We start from the raw sequence: 23,192 nt of genomic DNA, 5'->3' as shown, positions 1-23,192 counted from the left end.
AGTGATATGAGATTCAGACTATCTGGTCTATGGGATTATTGACCTTTTGATCCCTCAAGATAGGATCTTGGTTTGACAGTAGTTCTGGGCTCTGTAGTGGGAAGTTTCAAAAGGACTGGGATGAAGGGGTAGGGCAGTCCTCCACCTTGCTGAAATATGGTTACCCTTGATAGCAGACCGGCTGCACTCGCTGGGTTCTGATCCAAGTGGTTACAGCAAGCTAGACAAGGTCCAGTGGGATTTGTACTTGAGCCTTCAGGCATTACTGTGGTACAGATCTCAAATGATAGTCTGTCTTTAAAAGCGGTGACGTGATCTGTAACTCCAGCATCACGGACCCATGGAGCAGAGACATCAGGTGCATTCTCCAGACATGATTATATTGGTGTTGGATCAAGCTCCAGATTATATGTCCCAGTGGGTTGACACTGGGAGGAAAAATTGAGAAAACCAGAAGATCTTATTATAATATCTGTAACTTCAAGGAATGTCCTATTTTGTTTGGAAGTGGAGAGATCCATAACACTATTCTGTGTGTCCTGTTGCTGCCAAAACTTTCAAGAGGGAGCCTGAGGATTTTTGTCAATAGCTTCAGTTTTTTAAAATACCAGGCACTGTGGTTTAAACTGGTGGATTTTCTCAGTCTGAATAATGATGTAAATACCTAACCACTTCAGTAGTCTCTCTTTATTAGTCAGGATTGTCAAACCCTAGATACACACCTTCAGAATTGGAAGTTAACAAAACAGTTGTTGCAAGCAGATGAAAATTACTCCATCTTTAAGTATTTTAGAGCATATCAGATTTTCAGTTGTAGATCCAACGGTTGCAGGGTGAATCCACAAGTACTCCAAATAAAATTGATGTCTATAGTAGCAGATTTGAAGCATTCCAAACTTCAGCAGCAATCTGAATCATTACTTAAGGTTTTGAACAAATTCGCACCGGAGTTTCTCAGATTCATGCTAGTGCTTTAAGCTGCCACACTGCTGTCCCTGCTCTCACTGCAATTGTTTCACAATATGAACATACACACCCTTTGTTTTGAGAGCAGACTTGGTCTTCCTGATGTGACATTTCTCAAAGACATTAAAATGTCCTTAGAAAGATGGTAAAAAGTCTTAAAATGAAAAATAGCATTTTTCATAGATAAAGAGACTGATAAATCTAGCGTTGTTCAATATACCATAATTGTGTTTATAAAGGCAAAAATTTTTCTATAGCCTGTAGGAAGAAAGACTGGCAGGAAAAAATCCAAATCAACACAAAAAACCAAAAAGCTGTAAAAGTTTGTAGTCGTTCCATTAGCAAATAAAGATAACCAGTAAGTATCACAATACACGTTTGATTTAATTTTAAGACAAATGGCATTATCTGTGAGGAGCTGTGCCAGAAATCACAATCTTTGGTGATGTTTTTAGCTTAAGTTAAATCATGCCTAGATTTCCAAAATTATATTACTAATCAGTATTGTGCACATAGTTCTGTTTTTTCGTATTAACTTCTGGCTCTGTTACATTTTTTAGGGTTTTAGATAAGTGTATACACATGTTGAGTTCAGTGGGAAATGGCCTATTGGATTACATTTCAAATGAACAAACAGCATCTGACAGTGCTTGCTAGAGAGGAGCCCTCCCTCTTCTTAGCAAATCCATTTCCTCTTTTAAATTGCAAGTAAAATCCTACAAGGAAGAACAAGGGAGTATCATCACTCTGATTTAACTTTCAGCACTGGAAAAATGTGACCTCTAAACCTCATTAGACCAGAGAGTTTGAAAAGGAACTTAAGGGTGCATTTTGGCGCAGTAAAGCAAAACAAACCAAAGAAACTATCTTCCTAGGAAGAAGAATATGCAGAAGGTTGTGTAGCAGGTCAGTGCAAACAACTGAAAGTAACCACTTCTTTCTTGGCTCATCTATTCTCATAAACACAAAACTGAACCTGCCAGATAGTCAACCTAGACTTTTCAAGGATGTGCTTCTCCAAGTTACAGTTCTCCTTTTTAGGTGGCTAGCATATTGCTAGCATAATCTTCCTGGAAAATTATAGGTAGCTCTTGCACTCTGTTAGAAAAACACGTTAGTAAACTGAACAATAAAAAACCCAAAAAAAAACCCCAAGCCAAAACAAACAAAAACCCCATGATTTGTACTTGTAGATCTATACTAATTTCCCTGCTAAGCCTTACCCTTACCATTTAATTCTGCATAGCCCTATATGTCTTATACATATGGCTAAAGTAAGCCAGGTTGTCGTTCAGTACTGTTCAAGTCAGGGAAAGGAGAAAGCAGTTTGCTAATACTGGGGGTACTGGTGTAAAGTCAGATCCTCATCAGACCTGGAGACCCCAGGGAAGTCCCATCTTCTGCAGTAATCCCTGACCTCCTCCTGCCTGCCCTCTCCCTAGGCATGTGTAGGATGTCTTATCAATAGTTATTGTAGCAGTATTAAGTTAGATAAAGTTTTTTCTCTGTTCACATTGAGCGAAGCATACTGTGCTGCTGAGAACTTACTTTCCTGTAGTCTTAGCCATCTTCTAGTGTTAAATGAGAATTCTCCCCACATCCCTGAGAGATAAATAACGTTCAGCACTGTTTTGCTGTGTTTGTTTTGCAGTATATCAATTACACGAGTCACAGCAGACATCTCGCTTGCCAAACGCTCAGTGTTAAACAATCCCAGTAAGCATGCGATAATAGAGCGATCTAACACCAGATCAAGCCTAGGTAAGTACCTGTAATGATACTATCTACAAATTACCTGTGAAGTATGCTACTCTCCATTCATATGTCTAAGCTAAAAATAGCCTTCTCTCTGCTGTGAGAAAATCACAATTCCCATAAATCAGAAATCCTGGCACTAGAAATCATTTTAAAATCACTATCAGGTAAACTTCCTATAGTGCTGATTTTGGTTTATTCTCCTTATGCTCAGTTTTCGTGTTTTGCTGTTTGCCTCAGTGGGGAGAAGCAGCCATCCATATAAAATCTGAAAACATAATGTCTTGGGGTGACCTTATGATGTGTATCCCCTATCGCTGTTCTATGCCCAGGAATTAATTTTGTGCCTTTCTTCTGGCTAAATAGAAATGACTCTTTTCAGTTTCTTGGAATTACATGGATATTGCTGATATTTTGCATTATTTTTATAAGTTTACTGTTAGCGATAGCAACTGATACGAAGCTTGAAAAATATTACTGAAGTACACATTTGGTGAATTTTGTGTCAGTTTAAACTAATCCTAAGGTTGGTACAAAAAAGGGAAGGATGCAAAAAGGGAGATGTTTTTAAAAACTGTATAGCTGCATTCATAGCCTACATGTCTGTCATCTTACATGAGTCTTTTAGTACTGAAGCTTGCCCAGTTGTATCAATAATTAAACATTTATTACTCAGAAAGAAAAATAAGCTTAGCTGGGAAGTTGTAACTAAATGTAACCATCTACAGTACAGGTGGCTGCACTGGAGCTTGCCATCCCAAGGTGTCCGTAGAGTTAGGAGGAAAAGGTGATAATTTTGGAGTCTTAATTCCTGACTGCCTTTGCCATTCCTCTAGTGTGAGATGTTTTATATCCAAGACTCTGCTGCTGTCACTGGTGCATTCCCTGTGTAGAGCCACCTGGAGAGAGCCAAGAGGTCTCGTGGAAGGTTCCCTGCCCATGGCAGGGCGGGTTGGAACTAGATGATCTTTAAGGTCCCTTCCAATCCAAACCATTCTGTGATTATAAGATGAATCGTGCCAGGAGTCTACATACTCGTGTAAGGGCACTTGGCTGAGATACAGATATGGGTCCCATAACAAATCCTCTGCAAGTCCCCCATCAAATACCAAAAAAGGAGGAACTTGCTACATCACAGATGGATCCTCCACTCATATTTCTGCCTTTACAGAGCTGCAGATTCCTCTTAGCAGCCTTTGAGAGAGCTTGGTTTCCCTCGAACACAGCATTGTATCTTGAAAAATTGTAAATTTTGTGGAACAAGAAAGTAGTTTCATTCATCCTATTAAATAAGTTCTTATCAGTTTCGCGACAAAAAAATTTCTGACACCTGAACTGACTGAATATTTAACGTTTGCCTAATATAGTAGTCATTTTTAGCATAAGCTTCTCTGCCTTAAAAATTTTGTCTTCCCTTTCTTGAAAATCTGTTTTGTAAAACCTTTGCTTTCAGCTATATGGAGGCTGTGAATTTTTTCTTGGAAGTAGTCTGTAGCTTCCAAGTGTGTCTTATTTAAAGTGTTTTGAAATATCAAAATGCAATGTACTATAACAACATAATTAATATCTTTACACACGAGAATATTCTTCTGTGTGAATTTCAGTCTTGTCACCAAAGTCTGTTTAATAATCTAATGAAAAGATAAAGTGTCACTTATTTTGAATAGGACTGAAAATTGGTAATAAGTATGGAGGTCAACCAGTCATGGAACAAACAGAATCATGATGATTAAGTTTTCAGCCTCATCAGCAAAGCTTGTGCAATTTTGCAATAGTGTACAAATATATGCAGCAGTAAAAGCATATAATTCATTCCTCATGCTAAAATATTCTCATATATGTGAGACTCTATCACAAAAATCTATACAGGAAAGAAATTAATAAAAATTAAATTCTGCCCAATCTTGTACACCTTTATCTCATGTAGAACCATACTCTTGAGAGCATCAACATTTTTTCTTTGTGTCAAGGTACTTTTTTAGATGGAGGTATTTAAAATGGAAGTTCTGACAGAACTGCAGTTTGAGACACCCAAAAAGATGACAGTGATTATGTATATATGCAAATATGTGGATTGGTAGGTAGATGTTTCTCTCTAGTTTTTGTAACGGGCCTGTTATTAACTATAATTTCCTGCTACATACCTGGTTTTCAGTTGCTAATAATTGTTCTAAAAATTAACTGATTTATAAAATAACTTTGAAGATCTTTGACCAGAGCAACTGGGTCATTCTAGCAATAAAGTTAGGGCAAAAATTAATTTTACATATGCTAAAATATTCTCAAACGCTTTGCTTTCAGAAGCTGTAATACTTTCATTGTTCTAGTAATCTAGAAGGGTTTTGAAATCTGGCAGTCAACTGAACAAAATTTCAATTACTTGTTTCTGGGCAATTTTATGAAAATAATGAGAAAACTTGATCAAATTAGTAGAATCTGCCATTAACGCATGCCAAGCTTTGCATCTGAATTGCTTAAAGACTCAGCTTTCCTTGGCTAGGTCCAGCAATGATGCTGAGCAGAATCTGCTCCCAGTAGACTGAATCAGAGCAGCCAAGCAGAACTGAGGTAAAAAGATGCTCATCCTCCAATTTGCGATCCCTCCTTTGCTGTGCAGCATGGAGAATGGAATCAAAAGTCATTTACTTTAAAGAAGTTCACCTGGAGGAACAGGTGGCTGGCCAAGCTAAGGCAGGAAGGAAAGTAGTGAAAATCCATTATGGAAAAGGTTTGACTTATGGAAAAGGAGTTGGGACAGTCAAACCCACTGATACAGCACCTCCAGGTCTCTGCTCTAGGCATGGGATAAACCATAGGAGGACAGAAATCAGACAGGAAGTCTGGGAGGGAAGTGGTGTGGCAGCAGTGTTGGGACAAAAACTGAGATAAAATAAAACAAGCTGGAGTCAGAAAAGGTAACTGCTTTTGTAAGACAGTGGGAAAACCATTGAGCAAGGCAAAAGAAAAAAGTACAAGGCATGTTACAGCCTGTTCCCTTGCCTACCTGCAATGTACCTCAAGGCAGAAATAAGAGTCAGAATCAGAAAACATCATTGTAGTCTGCTGGTAGGTGGCCTCTCCTAGCAGTGGTTCACAAAGAAGATGACAACATACCACTGCTGTGAGTATTTAGTTGGCTGAAGTAGAAGAGGTGAGTGGCAGTATCACACCATATAGCGGAATTTTTTTTCTGTCTGTGTGATGAATTTGCTATAAGTCAACGAAATACCCTGTTAAAAGTATATTATTTGGTTTAAATTCAAGTAGTGCAAAATAAAGGTTAGGAAGTGATAATAAGAAGGCTAACGGTGCAGCTTCTTAGTATTTTTAGGTTATGTTTGCTGTCATCCAGTCTTTGGTCAAATATTTACAGACTACTTTTCCACCAGTCCTCTGCCTTAATATTCTTGAAAAATATGTAAAATAGTGTGGGGAATTGGAATTTTTGAGTGAATCACTACTTCCCTAATTTCCCTGTATTAACTTATACAGTGTATGCCATCAAAATCGGCATGTTGCATGATAATGCCCTGACTTGGAAGAGGGGGATGGGTATCAGGCAGTCCTTTATGGACTACTGGAGCTCCTGTTGGGTACCTTGTAAAATACCAGGCTTGTGGATCCTCATTCCCCAGAAGTCCTCTTATTTTAGGCTCTCCTCTTTGCAGACATTTAACTGGGGAGATATTCTTTTCATTTCCAGCCTAGCTCAAAGAATTTTTTCCTTCTCTCAGATCAGTACTTATATTCTGTACTGACAGTACAGAGCAGCATCAGGAATGTCCTGAGTCTTAGTACTGACTTGTAAAAGAAGCTTCAAGGTTATGTTCCGTTTTGGAAGAAAGAATCCCCAGGAATCAGGATTTCCTGTAGGATGGCTTCCATATTTCTATTCTGAATGTAATTTCTAGTGGTAATTACTCTGAAGAATCAGACACTGCATTTCTGAAAATTAACCCTCCCTGAATTATTCATAACTTGTGATTATTCTTTGTAATTTTCTCTCTGGAAAATACTAATAATTCCAGCTTTTCACCTAACTGCGATGTTTCAAAGGGAAAAATCATTTTATTGCATATATCACCACAGTAAGCTCCACAAAATAGCCCACAAATATTTTATTAATTCTGTTTTCAGAGGAAGATTAGAGCCATGTGTTCTAAATGAGATGTGAAACACATATTTGACAATGAAGAGAAAGTAAATGATTCAATGGCTTCTTATCAGTTGACAGTGTATGGAGTTGCATACTGAACAAGACAGCAGCCCTAAAGGAACAACTTTATTATATGTTCCTGAATGTGCTCTGTTATAATACAGATCGCAAAAGATTTGATTTAGGAGAGCTATTGTGGCATTTCCTACTTTATCAGCATTAGCTTTGCAGCCAGTAGTATTCTCTATGATTACAAGTTTCACAGATACATCATTAAATCAGGACTCACATCACATTCGTTCTTTTCTAGTATCTGCTGCAGGTCTGCTAGGAGTCCTGGAAAATGAATTTTTTGTCTGCCTACATTTTCCCTTCTATAAAATGAAATTAATAGGGTTTTTTCCCCAGATCACTGGGGGGGAAAAAAAAGAAAAAAACCACAGAATTTCAGCAAGTACTAAATATGTTCTGGTTCTCTTTTTTTTGTCCAGACTATCTACAATGGCTTAGCTCTGACCTAGGTATTTAAAATTCATATTTATCACAATAAAAATTTGTTCTTGTTAAGGAAAAACAGGGTTTGTTTTGGTTTGTTTTGGTTTGCTCTGAATACGTCTCCTGGCTGCAGAGCTATGGGATGTGGGGAGATGAGTTGCTTTCTTGTCTCTCCTACTTGAACAGTCATTGGCACGTGGACAGAGACCTATGTGGTTTATTCCTACATCTGGTATAATTTAAAAATGCCTTTTTGCAAATATATATAGATATATGTTTTCTATATAATATATATATAGCAAATATAGCTCCCCATAACTGCTTTATGTTAATCCAAATCCCTCCCTCCTTCCAGATTCAATGGAAAGCTATTTCTTTACTCACCAACCTTTGTGCAGTTGTACCTCATGCAGCCAGGCCACTGATCAACCCTTCACTTATGATCACATTTGTGAGCAGCAGTTGTAACTGCAGCAGAGAAGGCTATTTTTTAGACTTCTGAAAACATATTGTTGGTTTTTAACTATTATTTTAATAAGTGTTTCATCAATTACTTAAGGTAGTACAAAGGTACTGTGCTTGATCTATTTAATACCAAATACTTTTTTCTGGGAAATAAATGTATGTCTTTTTGAGAACTCTTACCTTATCACCCAATACAGGTCTGCAATGTTGTGCATAGCACAGAAAACAGTGAACTGAGCACCATTCTTTGGAATGATTTAATAGATAACCCAGAATTAATTTCAAAGAGACGTACACCAACAACATGATAATCAGAAATAGGAATTGCCACGAGGAACTCAATTTACAGGATTATAAGGGAGTCTCAATCAGCTTTTAATGCTACACACACCTATCGACTGACAGTTTGCTTTTGTAATGGAATCAGTTAAAAATAGACTTGGGATTTGACTCATGGGAAACCAATGCTGCCACTGAATATCTAGTATAAAATTAATGTTCTCAAGAACTTTTTTAAAATAGTGTCTGGCTCATAAAGATTTAGGTGGATAATACAGTCTTATTCCTCTCTAATTAAGCTTATTTTGATGTAAATAGGAATGTTTGCTTGTCAATATTGTTACATGTTTTAACACATGAGATGTTAGAACTAAATTTAAGGAAAGGACAAATGATTAATTTCTTTAAAAGCCTAGAAGAAATCTGTAATTTTGAATAGATTTTTTCTCCAAGAAAGTACAGTATGTGGTTAAGTCTTACTCACCTGAAAATCAGCCCAAATTGGCTTAGTTAAATTTTATATAGACACATGCCATTTGCAGAAACTCCTGAACCAGTTTTGTGCTTTTGCTGCATTTTTTGTCAAAAGAACCCTGTGTATGTTACGCTTGTTATAACCTTACCTCGTGCTGTATGCTTTGTACAAAACCTGATTGTGTTGGCTTTTTCCATTCTTTGCTTCATTAATGCTCTCCCTTTCCAGATGTTTTAGGTATGTATACAAGCTTGCAAATTACTTTTCCTGCTGTTTTGTGTTCAGTGCTTTATTGTACCTCACAGAACCACCGTGTGTTTCTCACATCTGGCTCACTGACAGACAAAAGCTGATCTTGTACCTGTGCTGCTAAGTCTTTATTTTAGAAAACTTTGCTGGTTTTCCTTACTTATTTTCAAGTAATTCTAAAAATAAAGTTGACATTGACAAGTAAATGCTACAGATTAGGTATTCCATTGTATATTTCTGAGATGTGTGCACCTAATCTGCGTGTTCTAACACAGATGAGTGACCGTGGATGTAAAATGTATCACTGTGTTTATGGTAAATCGATTGCCATCACGTGCCTGGGAATCTATTTGCTTTCCATGTGCATATGCAGTAACCTGTCAGGCATTACATGCACCCAGTTTGCATGTGCAATTGAGCACCTACCTTTGGAAGACTGCCTCTAAAAAGTGTACAGATCTTCCATTCACATCATTAGGTTGATACCCCAAAGTTTTGTCTTCTGAAAATGAAACATAAATGCTCAAAGAAATAGTAGTGGATTACCTGTGCAAATTTCAGCCTTGTGGTTTCTTTTTCCTTGATAGTTGTGTGAGAAGCCAATTGAATGCTTGAAACTATGGTAACAATTTTTTTGCTTGATATATATATATATATATATATACACACACATACACATACTGTATATTATATACAAATATGATGTTACTATGTATTCTCCATGTCCAGTAATTTAATGACAGTTGTGGTGTCAAGTATAATAAGTTTCAAGTAAAAGCTATCCTTATAAATAAGGATAAACCTAAAAGAGTGCTAGCTAGGCATCATAAAAATCCTTCAGTACTTACAGAAGCCATGGAACAGGAACGCAAAATTTGGACTTAAGCAAGAGTGTATTTCCTTCCCAAGGCCTCAGAGATCTAATATAGTTCAAAGAAAATAAAAGAGGTGTTCAGTGTGTTATAGAAAATCCTGATTGTCCCTTTATAATTTTATCTTCAAGATAGGTGTGACAAATGTCCATAACTCTCATTCTCAGGTGTTAAATATGTTAACCTGGTAAACCTGAACCTGCCTTGAACCAGAATGCAGTAAAATAGCAGCTAAGAGCTTTTGAGTTTTCATGAGGGCGTAGATATACTTCTTTTTGCCCACAAATGGGAAAAGAGCAGTGTGAAGTTCATGAACCTGTGATAATTTATCAGTCTCACATGTCACAAAATACTCTTTTATCCTGCTGGGCCAGCCTTGATTTTCTTAACATCTAAGGTCAGAGTTTCCCCAATGAATTCTTTAGGTAGTACTGTATTAGAAGTTTGGTACTAACTTTCCAATATTCTAACTTGCAAATAAGGTTTTGATACAGTATAGGCAAAGCATTTAAATGAAATTTCTTGAGTGTTTTTAAAGGGTATATGGGGGAAAAAGATTCTTGATTTCTGTAAATTAGAGATAACTCTCAGCAACCTCTCCTTGTATTTTCTCATGATGCTGCACAGAAATATGTGATTGATAATTACATTGAAACAAAACATATGCTAGAAACAAAGTATGTAGCAATGTGTTAGAATAATTTTTAAGGTTATGGATATCTGTGTAATAGGATACTTGGATAGGTGAATAAAATATTTTTAGCTAGTTAGCTGTTTGTTTAAGAGTACAGTTTGCTTCCCTTAAAACTATTCACACTGTAGGCTGAATTTTTTTCTTTCTCCTGGGCTGGTGGAACTGATTAAAAGTTGGTGTTTGTGACCCCACTTTATTCAAGACTAAAGGTTTGCTTTGTTTAACCAGAATGCAAAGAAGTCTGGGTTCAGTTCTGTTCTCTGCTAAGAGAGGCAAGGGCTCATCATTCCCATCGCCATGACAGGGCTGTGATTGCCTTTAGGATGGCTGTTGGTTGGTCCTGCTGAGTCTTACGCACTTTGCATGATAATTAAACTTTCCCTGGAGAAGGAACTGGAATCCATGTGTTTTGCCTCCCACTCTGAGCATCAGGCTGCAGAGTCAGTATCTCTCCCACTCAGTGAATACACAAATGTTTTGTGAGTGGCACACCATCAGCAGGAGGGGTTGAATAGCCAGTGATGGAGTGGTTCCACATCCTATCTGTGAGAAAGGCTGAACATTTTTATTTATGTTTGTTCTGAAAAAAACAACAGACCTAGGGAACACTTATTTAGTGCCTATGTATGGACCAGATCTGTAAAAGCCTACAGCACTGCACAGAGTAATGATGCATAGTCAGAAATACCCAAGTTATTGCCAGCCTGACATGATGATATCCATTCTGAACTGTGCAGAGACACTTGGTCCTCTGGACAAAATAAATGTTAGACTGCTTCTTTGCCCAGTTTTCCTATCTCGATTACTCCTTAACAGAGTGTAGGGGAGCTTAATGATAGGAGCAGTGCTATGCTGCTGCATGGCACCTTCTGGAGCTGCTGTGGTTCTTCCTGGCACAGTCATTTCAGTGCACCCTTGTGCAGTGCTCAGCCACTTGTGTTTCTGCTGCAATCTGCTGGTTTCAGTCTTTTCCATTCATAGGCCGTTAAAATTTACTTCCAGTTTAAACTTGGCATAAGAAGCATCATTCCATGAATGCTATTGTTTTGCTAGCCCAGAGAAATGAGGCAGGAAGTAGACATTTTTATGTGCTATTTAGTGTTTTTAAATGACACTATCTGTTTTATATTTTCACATAATTACAGTGCTGAATTTCAGGAGATGTTAGTCCATTATAAATAGATCTTGGTTATGCTGAGGTTTCCAAACATGACATTATTTCTGTCAATACCACTTGGACGTGTGTGTGCATTAAAAGCCATCTGAATTCTGCCTAAACTGAGCCTTAGCAGGCAGGAGGAGGAAAACCCTGTTTTCCTGCAGCACCTCGCCTCACAGCTCCCCTTCAGCAGAGCCCAGACAGGAGCTCCAGGCAGAGCAGCAGACATGCTTCTCTCCTTTCTGCCTTACCCCTCGCAGGAGCCCCATCTGTTAGGCATGAGTAACACATGCAGCCACTTTTCCTGGAAAATATTGTCATCCTCCCACTCCCACCCTCCTCTTTTTACGTAACAAGCTACTGGCTAAGGTATTTGGTGGAGACCAGGAAAATCTAAGTATATTCACAAACTACATTTAGGTTAGACATTTGATTAAACACCTGTAATCCAGGCATCTTTTGACCAGTTGCCTGAGGACTAAAGCTAAAGCATTTATTCTCTTTTGCTTATGTTCTTCAAGATTTTTTCCTTCTTAGCTGGATATGCTGGAGCAGAGGCACAAAGCATTCTGCTCCCCAGCACTGGGATGCCCCATGGTGTGAGGTGGGACATGTAGTCCTGCCTGGAGACTGTGGGACTGAACGTCCCTGGCTGGGGAAGGAGTGGAGCCTGCTGTCCCCTGCCCAGCAGGAGCCCCCTGTTAGCTCCCTGCCTGCCCAGAGCATCATTGCTGCTTGAGGGGAGGAAAGGAAGATGAGAAGAAGGAGGCCAAATGCTTATATACCTGTGGGGTGCCTTCTTAACTTGCTCTGCTGTGCTCAAAGTCCATGTAACTTATTGGAACATCAGTAACATCTCGGCCTCTTTGCTTTGTTTCCAGGGAGCACAGATCCCTGGCGCAGTCCAGGATAGCCTGCTGTGGCTGAGTGCCTGCATTCTGCTTACAGCAGTACCCCATGGAGACACTATGATTTTTTCACTCAATATAAGCATGTGTATACACACACATGCTCACAAATTAAAATTTAAAATTTTAGTTCTGTCAGTCAAGCTCATGATTTTGTTCTTAATAGAGACTTGTGCAGGGCAATAATTATCACTTCCTTTTTTTCTTTTTTAATTTTCTTGGATGTCAGATATGACCTTTACTCATTTCTAGCAGTTTTTTTGGTGCAAGACATTCTACATGGTTTTAAGTGACTGGGATAAAAAACATATTTTTTTCTTTCACCTTTGTTATGGAAATCATGAAGTTGCCTTAAACTTCTCATTATTACATTCATGGAATTCAGTGATTAATTATTTTTCAGTAACTGTGTTTGTAGAAAAGAATTAGCATAAAAAAATCATGGCTTCTGATGGCTGTTCTTCTTAATTTACAAAATTATTTCAAAGCCTTTTGTGTAAGGTGTTGCTAATCATTTTGTATTGCATACATTGACATAGGTGTGCTCTTTTCATTCCATATGTCTGTAATATCAGGAGCCCTGTTTAAAAAAACTGGAATGCTTTGTCTCTGTGCCTGTTTCAGTTGAAATCATAATTTACATACCTGTTTCTATGAACAAAACAGAGCCACCAATACCATAGACAGGAGACAAAGTCAAATTTAATAGGATATAAAAATCATACTGTGCTCAGTTGAGAGTATTTGAACTTCACTGCTCCTTGTGAACATCAGAATCTCTTTGCTGTATCTAAGCAGTATTTTGTGCTTCACGTGGGCCTTTGCAGGCCAGATGCATACCCATTCTGCATCTCCTCCCTGTCATGGAACTGCTATCTCATCAGGGTCTTGCTGAAACAAATTGCTGGTGTAGCTGCTGCTCTGGCAAGCTGAGTGTCCCAGTGACTCCTGGCTGCTATGGGTGCAGCCCAGGTTTGCAGGAGGGTTGTGTTTCTCCACTGTGTAGCCTAGAGAATGTTCTTTTACCATGGCATTATATAAGTGACCCTAAGTTCCACCACAGCTCGTCATGTTATTAGTGAATTGACAGAGATAAAACGAGGTAGTGTTGTATCTTTGCCTGTATTTTAGGCGAGATTATTGTAGTAAACTGGGAAAGATTTTTTCTTGGAATTCACCTGTAAGGTCCAACTGGTGTAAGGAATGTTTGTCTGCCCCCATAACAGGAAAGCCATTTACTTGTGCTCTCACGGCACTGAATTTCTGTTCAAGGTACAGTAGTGATATTGGGAATTAATATTTGGAAGTAAGTTTAAATGTGCTGTATTTAAAGTTGTCTGGGAGATGTGTACTTACTGTTTCTTAGACCTGACTCCTTATTGTATGGAATAAATAGTTGAGTGCTCCTGTCATTTAAAATATGTTCACTTTCTGGTTACCAAGGAGACCATATAAAATAGATTGTAAGGGTCACTTTAAAATTTGGTAGCTGATTTCTGGGTTTGAATTTTGTAGCTGGGCTGTCAGCATATCACGATGATTGTCACAGTAGTTCTGATTATTTTTATGCCTCTGATTATGATTGGCAAATACAATTTATTGGAGTTTAGCGTTATAACTTCACTCTTATGCCTCTCCAGTACATAAGAAGGGACATTATTATAAATAGATGGTATTCATGGAGGTGGGAAGATTGCAAAGCTATTACTGTGCTGCTTTGAAGATACCCTACTGTCACTGTTCTCAGCTCCCTATTTTAACTACCAGTGACATTTGTGTTACTATCCCCACATGACTTCTTGAGTTCTTTGCTTACTTTGGGCAAAAGTCTGAGATAAAATTTGTGTTGAGTGTCTTGTTGTGAAGGAATTTTTACAGATAGAGAATTTGGGGTTCGAGAGATATTGTTAAAGAAAAATGAAAACCAAAGCAGTAGCAGTGGATAAAGCCTTTGTCATCTAAAAAGAGAAACTACTATTATGTAAGTAATTACAAAAATCTTAGATGTAAAGTTAGAATTCAAAGAAGATTTCAAGCAGAATTAAGGTTTTTTCCAGAAGCTGAAGAAGTACTCTAAGGAACAGGAGCTCAGGACCTCTTCAGCTATCCCTGTGGCATTTTTCCCATCCATTCTTGACTGAAGAGGTAGAGCCACATATATTAGTTCACCAGTCATGCAGTGTAGTTCCTTGAACTTTTCTCCTATACTCAAGTTAAGAAAAATAAGTACCGAAATACATTTTAGTTGAAGAAAATGATACCTCTCCATCTTCAGACTCAAGTGGAAACTATGGGTTCATAGGACCATAGTTACCTGCAGTTGTTGCCCTGGGTGTGTTTCACAATAGAACATACCCTGAGGAATACTCTGCCCTGGCAATGGGTGTTTCAAAAAGTATAGCAGGAAATGTAGTCCACAGAGGTGTGTTCTTTACTGGCAAAAAAGTGCTTCCAGCAGTGTAGCAAATACTGCTTCCCCAGACAAAATTATGATACAAGGGCATAGAGACAGATTTTGCTGGTTTTAGATTGTCTTGAACAAAAATTTTTTAGCAGTCTGGAATGGTCTTAAAATGATACGTTAATTAATATTGTTATACTGACTAAAGTGTTGAGACTGGTTTGAAATTGCAGGAAAGCAATCCAAACTCATCATCAGAACAGTGTAACAAATTCTCTCTGATATGTTTATTCTAGTTGTCATTTGAACTTAAATTAGGGATGGATTCTTAAGTGTCTTCTACTAAAACTCTGAGACAGGGTTATTCAGTGATTTCACAAGTACCTCTATGCAACAAAGTTGTAGAAAATGTAATTGTGAATGTGCCAAGAACCATCAGAAGTTCTGTCTTAAAACAATGTGGTCGTAATTCAGACAGCAGCAGGACCACAGTGCTTTTATTGGCCAGCAGGAAAGCATGCATCAGTGCTTTCCATACCACACCGTGCACATCTCTGCATTACATTCCCTGCTGTAAACCACTGATTGCATGTGCTCCCCCCCCAAACTGCAGATAACCACAAACAGTTGGAAGTGATCTCTAGTAGATCCAAAGCAATGTCAACCTCCTCCAATAAAGGACATCATACATAGATTTTTCTGAGGACCATTTAGATGTTACTTGATTTATAAAATGGCCATAGCAATCACCTATTGATTTGGAACCAAAATACTAGCTGGGATGCCTTGCTCTCTCTTGGAAATTTTGCAACCTTTTTATAGTACCCGATTTATTCAGTTGCTATTCTAAGATAGCAAAAATCAATCTCTTCATATCTCCTGAAAGAGACCATTTGGTATAGAAAACTCTATGCAGATCAGATAGGTTGTGTTTTCAAGCTAAAGTAAAGCTTTTGCCAGCAAAATAGATAAAAGGCTGATAACGTAATTTCAAGGAACTCTTATTAAATTTTTGGTACCTCTTCATGACCTTTAAGTCTCTGTTGGTTGTCTTCTTATATTTTCTTTTAATGGGCTAGATATTGAATCTGGTTTTGGTTCATGAAGCGTGCACAACCTTTAAAGGGAAACCTGTATGAATTAGTCTTGTCTGGCCCGATGACTTTCTTTATAGACTTGCACAAATCACCCAGCTTCTCTAATTCCTCTGTGAAATCAGTTGATAGCAAGATTTGAACAGGAAAATGTGATTTCATTTCAAAGATGATTTTGCTATTATAAGATGTAGTTTTGTTTCATTGGGGAATGAAGACAGTTTCTACACCACTTGTGAAAGTGGATGCAGCCCATCTGTCTTGGAGAGGTTTGCCCTGGAAAGTACTGCCAATCAGACAGGGTGCCGAGAGCTGGGAGCATGACTACCAGAAGAAAAGATGATTTTTCTCTGGGAAAAGCAGCTTTCCACAGCTCCTGGGGTTGTGAGGAGGATACCATGGCATTATTTAGATTATTCAGTTAGTTTCTCTTATAAAAGTGTTTTACACATAATAATGAAATTTTTAACATGGTACCATACTGAGGCCAGTAGAAGAAAACTGTTTTCCTGAGCTTTGATAAGTTGAACTAAATGGGAAAACAGTAGTTCCTGCTAACATAGTAATCAGTACTTCCTAATGCCTATCTCAGGCAGTCCAGTTTGAGCAAACTGGTTATTGGGTAAGATTCAAGTCTGAGCTGACATTATTTACGTGTAGCAGATTTGTGGCCTAGTACAGTTACCATTTGATGCAGCAAGCATTCGTACCCCTTTTTCTTGGTCTGGTCTGGGGTCATGTAAGAAGGTGTTACCAGTATCTCTCCAGCTTGGAATAGCAGGAATTGGTGAGGTGAGAGAGGCAGGCAGTGCCTGCAAGGGCAGCAAAGCCGGGGTGAAATGCTCTCATTAACGCTGTATTCATTACCCTACTGTGCCAGGGACATGCACAGAAAACAACTTCTGCAGCCAGAGGAGGAGCAACACGCCAGTCTACTACATTGTTACATTTCTTAAAACTAATCACCTCTTAGTATTTTCATAACTTTTAATTTTCTACTTCTCTGCAGCTGAAGTTCAAAGTGAAATTGAACGGATTTTTGAATTAGCCAGGACACTGCAGCTGGTAGTGCTTGATGCTGATACCATTAACCACCCAGCTCAACTGAGCAAAACCTCTCTGGCTCCCATTATAGTATATGTAAAGATTTCTTCTCCTAAGGTAAATATTTTAGATACCTTTATGTTCTTTCAGTCTTTTTTTTTTGGGGCCTTAAATGCAGATAATCACATGTCCTCATTTAGGTTCAGAGCTATATATTGTTACTGCTTCCCTTTGGATAGTGAAGTACTAATAATCAAAAAAGTATCTGAGCTCCAATGTTACCAAAACCCGTTTTGGAAAAGATGCTGTAGCTCCAATGGGTTTTTTAATTGGGATTGCACTTTTAGTATCAATCACGTAAGTAGTAGTAGTGTTCATGGTTCGTTAAATCAAAATAATACAGAAATGAACACAGAATGAGTATCAGACTGATTGCTAAAGTTTAACATCTGATAATATACTCTTTCATTGTGTGTAAAAAAACATGCACAGACCTTGCGAAGAGGCATTCAAAAGAGAAGAATGAATTTGTGGGAAGAGAACTCAGGAGATCAATTTAAAAATTCAACTTAGAAAAAATGAAACCAGAAGCAGCATAAAAAAGGCAGGAGGGGAACTTTTTAGTGCTTGTAAAGGAAAGGAGATATTTGGATGTAAATTAAAATTAGCTCATTCTGGATGAGGGAACATGGGAAATGTTCTTGAAGCCAGCAAATGAAGAATTTGCTCATGTGAGCAGTTTCAAATGTAAACATTTTAAGTGGTTATATATGTATATTAAGTCTGAGCCTGCTCACTTTTTTTTAATGTCTTACTTTTCACAGGTTTTACAGAGGTTGATAAAATCCCGAGGGAAATCTCAGGCCAAACACCTTAATGTTCAGATGGTGGCAGCTGATAAACTGGCACAGTGTCCTCCTGTGAGTTACTGTTAATTTATGTCTTGTCACTGAAAGGTGCCTTTCTTTTCAAGCACGAGGTTAATTACATAATTTTCGGGAATGTTTGCCCTCTTCTGGCCATATTTCACTATTGCTTTTTGCAGAACACCTCCTGAAGTCTTGCGGCTCTGCACAAGGGTGCAGTCACAATCAGTTATTAGGATGTGTGCTGATACAGTCAGTGCTTCAGTAAACTGAACATTTGTTTTACTTGATAATTTTTAGGGAGTTATTGGTCTAAAAATGAACCCTCTTAGTGACTGTGCTTTATCTCTGGTAGTGTAGGGTAAGACCAGTGGTTTGAGTAGCTCCTCTGGGGCATCTGTCACCACAGCCCACCACTGTTGATGTTCTTGGTCAGGGTTTTGGCAAAGAGTTGAGTGGTACTGCATAGCTGACAGCTCTGTAGTTCTTCTTCAGATGTGCACTGAAGCAAATTCTCCCAATTTCCACCTATGAAGTGGAGGTGATGAGACCCCAACTGTGTTTTAAACCTGGCATGCATTGCTACCTGCATAGTCAGCTGTCAAGAGTATGGGTGAGAAACCAGAAGATGAGAGTACAGTTCAGTTGCAGATATAATTTGCCATAGTTATGGAGCTGAGGGAAGGGAATGTCCTCATCATTTCAGTTCAAGCATCTCAGTTAAGAGATGCTCAGGTCTCCAGGAAGTCAATGAAGAATGCTGGAGACCTGCATAGGCCCTCAAAGCTGCCTTCTGCTCCCTGACCAGGGAGGAAATAGATGAAACTCACCTCCTAACTTTAGAAGTCTAAAATTAGACGGTGTGACTAATCTCTTACCTAATATTTGTATGACACTTGGAAACTGAATGATCTGTATTCTTACTGTTTTAGTTATTGGTCTTAGTTTGCCTTAGTTTTCTCTTAGTTACTCTAGATAGGGGGATTGACTCCCTTTCTTGCCATTCCATTTTTTTCAATAGTTAATTCTTCAATATTTATCCCTTCTTTCTGTATATTTAAGATTTGTTCAAGCTGCTTCTTCCTGTCTTCTTTGACTGTTGGTGCATTACTATGTGGAAGTCACAAGGCCTTGCTTTAGCAAGTGTAACATTAGTGCTAGTTATGATTACGGTCTTTTGTGTCAAATGCATTCAGAAAAACAAACACAAATAAAAAAAGGCAAAATATCTTAACACAAGTACTAAAAATGTGGTTCATTTTACATTAATGAAAAGCATGATCATTGTCTCTAGCTGATCTCCCTTTACCTGGTGATTATTCTCACTAAAACCTTTCCTTTATCAGGAAATGTTCGATGTAATTCTTGATGAGAACCAGCTTGAAGATGCTTGTGAGCACCTTGCTGACTATCTGGAAGCCTACTGGAAGGCCACACATCCACCTAGCAGCAATCCTCCTAACCAGCTTCTCACTCGCACACTTGCAACAGCCACTCTTTCTATTAGCCCAGGTCCAAATATTAATTTACAGGTACAGTTTTTATGCCATCTCTTCTTTTTCTTCTGTCAACTTCTCCTTCCAAAGCACAGTGTTAGGCTGATACTAGAATACGCTGAATATGTTTTACTGCTGTTGATAGAGTAAAAACTTTTCCAGTAGACGTTCACCCATTTTCCATATAAAAGGCAAATACAAGCATGTCACTGTTATTGCTATTGTATTCATGGTAGCATGTGTTTGTGTGTTGACTAGGGGGCTGGTTTTGATTCCAAGGACTAAGCTGGCCTGACAGAAAACATATGTTGATGTGAAGTGGAATACTTCAGGTTTTATTGTGCCTAGGACACCGCTGTGCCAGTAATATTTGTACCAGCCACAAGCATTTTTATAGCTGGCCATATGTAATCCAATCAGAGAAATAAAACTAGACTAAGACTATGCACATTCCAGCCTCTGGTAACTTTCTGACTGATGGGCATACTATTGCTAATAGGCAAATCCCAGCCCCAGAGGCCCTGCATGACAAATTGGGTTATGTACAGGCCAGATCCACAAATGTTGGAGGGAAATCTGTTCCAATCTTCCCACAGGCTGTAGAGTTGTAGAGGTTGAGAATGACTGACTGTATTAGTGAAGATTCTAGGTCAAAGTGACCCTTGCAGTGTTTCTTTTGTTCTTTTATTCATTGGACATTGCTGTGAAAAGTACAGATTTCCTTCAAGCTGAACTCCTAGGTCAAATTCAAGTCCCACTGCACTGCACATTGTGCAGAAAGACCTTGAGAGGCTCTATCTTCTGAACAGTGAGGACACTCTCCAGTTCTCTAGTGAGCTGGGAAAAGCAGGCTTTATTCCTGCCTCTGCACTGATGTACCTGTTGATACGGGCATATTATGTCCCCTCTATTCTCCTTCAACTTTTGGGTTGTATAATTTTATTGAGGTGTTCTGCATAAGGAGATGCTTTCCTTTGGATATGTGTTGCATAATATGAAATGAAGTGTTTCAAGATGATACTTCATTATAAGTAGTGAGTGATGCCTTGAGGCTGAGAAGATAACAGAAGGGGTTAAAATACTTCTGTCCCAGATCAAATAATGGCTCACCACATCTAAATTTCTACCTAAGTTCCATATATGCCCATAAGTTATATCCATATGCAAATTACAATTCATAACTCTGGCTAAGAAAAACACCTCCTCTTAGAAAATCAAATCAAAAAAAATGGATCTGCCCCTAAATTAAAATGCAAAAAAGTAATCTTTGTTATTGTTTTGCAAAACAGTGTTTTTGTGTCAAGTAATTTAGTTCTCATTAGAAAACCACAGACTTGACAGGTTTGTTCTTTAACAAGAATAATTTCTTTAGCCATCTCGAAGGGTATCTCCTTCTCTTGCTTTCAGACACAATTGCAAGAAAAGAGACTGTAAGCTATAGCTCATTTCTGCCTTTTTTTCTGTCCTCAGAGCTGAAACACCTTGAAAAAAATTGTGAGCTGGAAGAATTTCTGAGTATGAAATTCAGTATTGTTGTGTGCAGCCTTGCTAGATAAACTTTGCTTTGTAGACTTTTAAATTATTTTGCTCAAGTTTTTTATGCTTTTTGGGTGTGGATTTAGAGCTCACATACTCATTGTATTAACCACATTCTCTGGAGGATCTATGCAGTTTTAATAACACTTTTCTGAATGCTGTGCTGTCTCCTTACAAACTAACAGATTTTTATTTAAGGACTAAAAATGAGAGTGTATTTGCAGTTTCACAGTTTGTTTGTAGGTCTACTAATACAGAAGTGTGAATCAGTGGGGATCTCTTATGGAACGTAAAAGTTTTACGTTCCTTTGGTTTCATTTTCCTACGATAAATGTTCAGCTGACATCTCAAACCTGAGCCTGTCACTGCCTTGGCACAGAGCGGGTCTGTTTTTTAATCATGGTGGCTGAACCCATTCTTTCAACAGTGTTAAGAGCCTGTGTTTAGAGAATTTAAAGTCTATGCCTCTGCTGTTTTTCTGGGCTGCTCTGCAGGGAAAAGCCAAGCCACCAGCTGTTTGGCCTGGGGGAGCCACGCCCGCCCTGCAGAGCCTTGGCGTTATCCTCCCCTGGGGCCAATGCAGTGCCCCTTTGCCATGAAACATATTTGGGGTTTGTGGTTTTTTAGTCCCCAGAGTGTATTGTAAGGAGGGATTTGTGTTTCCAGCTGCCAGAGTGGCATTTTTACAGCATGATGCTGCCTGTGTGCGTTGCATGGCACGAGGTGCTTAAAGGCGTGAGGCCTCCTGGGATGGTTTGAAATGAAATCGGCAAAGACCTTACACCTCCTGTCTGTCTGAGGGAGAGCTTTGGAACAAACTTGTATGGAAATAGTTGGCTAATTCCAAAAGGACTGGAGCCACCTCACACACATCTGGTGCAGGTGATCAGGGACCACTGGAAATAGGGAGCAAGGCAAATTCACTCAGAGGGCAAAGGCTTCTCTCTCCTCTTTCAACACTGTTTAAACTTCATTCCAAGAACCCCTACTTCTTTGAAAGTACAAACTGAGTACTGAAATAGGATTATCTCAAACTTTCTCTATTTTAGACAAAAAAACCTTATGAGATTGGACCATAAAATTCCTGCACTGCAGAATCTATTCCAAATCAAAGCCCAAATTTGGTTATGAATCAAAAAGCTGCATTCATAAATTCAAAATTCAAAATCTAATCCAGATTCAGACATTAGCTGTTTGGTGTCCCTGTAATATTTAAGGAAAGTTACTGTCAATGAATTTGCCTATAAATCCCAACAGCCCTATTCTGAAATTGCAAGTATTGGTTCTAAATTTATTCATTGTGCTCCTTCACATGTGCTCATCATAGCAGAGAAGACGCATCCGAGCTTGTAAAAGTAGCACTGTGTTCAAAGCAGGTTCAAATTTTGCATTTGGTCTCAAACCACATCAATGACAGATTTTATTAGTCATTATTATATAAAGGTACATGCATTTGTGGCATTTGACCACATGAGAATTATAGGGTTTCACATGTATACCATGTCTAAGTGCCTCAAAACCAGTCATGGTGATGAACTGATAGAAGTTGTGTTTACACATCCAAAGCAGGTGTTGCTTTGGACTCTTTTGCTTTTCACTCGATTTCATTTACAATTCACCTCTGTTGAGTCATTTCATTTTGCCTTGAACAGATCTGTTCATGTTTACAGTTACTATACTCCTCTCTGGCAAATCAGAATCATCTTGAGAACCACAAAACCAAGAATAAACAAGAAGTTTGACTGCTATTCCTGTTACCTTGTTCTCATCTATGCCATTTGTTTCAAATTAGGAACACATGGAGCAACCCAGCTAGTCTGTCAGAAGTTGACGTAACAAAGTGTTGTCTTAGAAAATTAGGATTTGTTAAATTTACCAAATTGCTGATTTGAAACATGCCGCTTTTTATAAGTTTCTGATTAAATACAGATTATTTTCCATTCCAATTTCCTGGAATTTTACTTTTTGGGTTGCTAGGAAACCCACCTGCCAGGATCTGTGGCTGAAGGACAAAATTTCCTCCTTCCCCTAGCTCTTTTCCACAAAATAGAAAGACAGAAAGAAGATACGTCCTGAGCTGACCTGGAGGCAATCCTTATTTTTAGACAACTCTGCACATAGAAGGGCAAACTTAAGACTAACTTTGTTAAATTCAGAACAGTCTCACAAACAAATGCCTATATAACTCTGGTAAAATCTACATTAATTTTGTGGCAGCAGAGATGATTTTGTCGTGACATTCTTCACCTCATGTGAGAAGTATATTTCAATTTCAGTATTAA

The 23,192-nt window shown here is 38.4% G+C and overlaps 1 protein-coding gene across 13 annotated transcripts in view; it reads left to right on the top strand.

Annotated features, from left to right (window-relative positions):
• CACNB2 (calcium voltage-gated channel auxiliary subunit beta 2) overlaps positions 1-22,658 on the top strand; it is a 231,219-nt gene extending 208,561 nt beyond the window's left edge. For 7 of the 13 annotated variants that reach the window (XM_017729192.1, XM_017729184.1, XM_017729188.1 and 4 more), the window contains exons 9-13: positions 2,618-2,727; positions 8,820-8,828; positions 16,978-17,129; positions 17,837-17,932; positions 19,225-19,824. In XM_017729192.1, the coding sequence (XP_017584681.1) occupies positions 2,618-2,727; positions 8,820-8,828; positions 16,978-17,129; positions 17,837-17,932; positions 19,225-19,524 (667 nt within the window). In that variant the 3' untranslated portion in view covers positions 19,525-19,824. Of the gene's footprint in view, positions 1-2,617; positions 2,728-8,819; positions 8,829-16,977; positions 17,130-17,836; positions 17,933-19,224; positions 19,825-20,844 lie in introns of those variants that run through there. The other 6 variants (XM_017729196.1, XM_017729193.1, XM_017729185.1 and 3 more) reach the window with 2 other exon arrangements.
• Positions 22,659-23,192: the final 534 nt, after the last annotated feature.

The sequence above is a fragment of the Corvus brachyrhynchos genome, unplaced genomic scaffold (genome assembly GCF_000691975.1).
Source record: "Corvus brachyrhynchos isolate BGI_N302 unplaced genomic scaffold, ASM69197v1 scaffold142, whole genome shotgun sequence".
Taxonomy (NCBI): domain Eukaryota; kingdom Metazoa; phylum Chordata; class Aves; order Passeriformes; family Corvidae; genus Corvus; species Corvus brachyrhynchos.
Note: the sequence above shows the minus strand (reverse complement) of the source record. Positions and strands in the feature narration are given on the sequence as shown.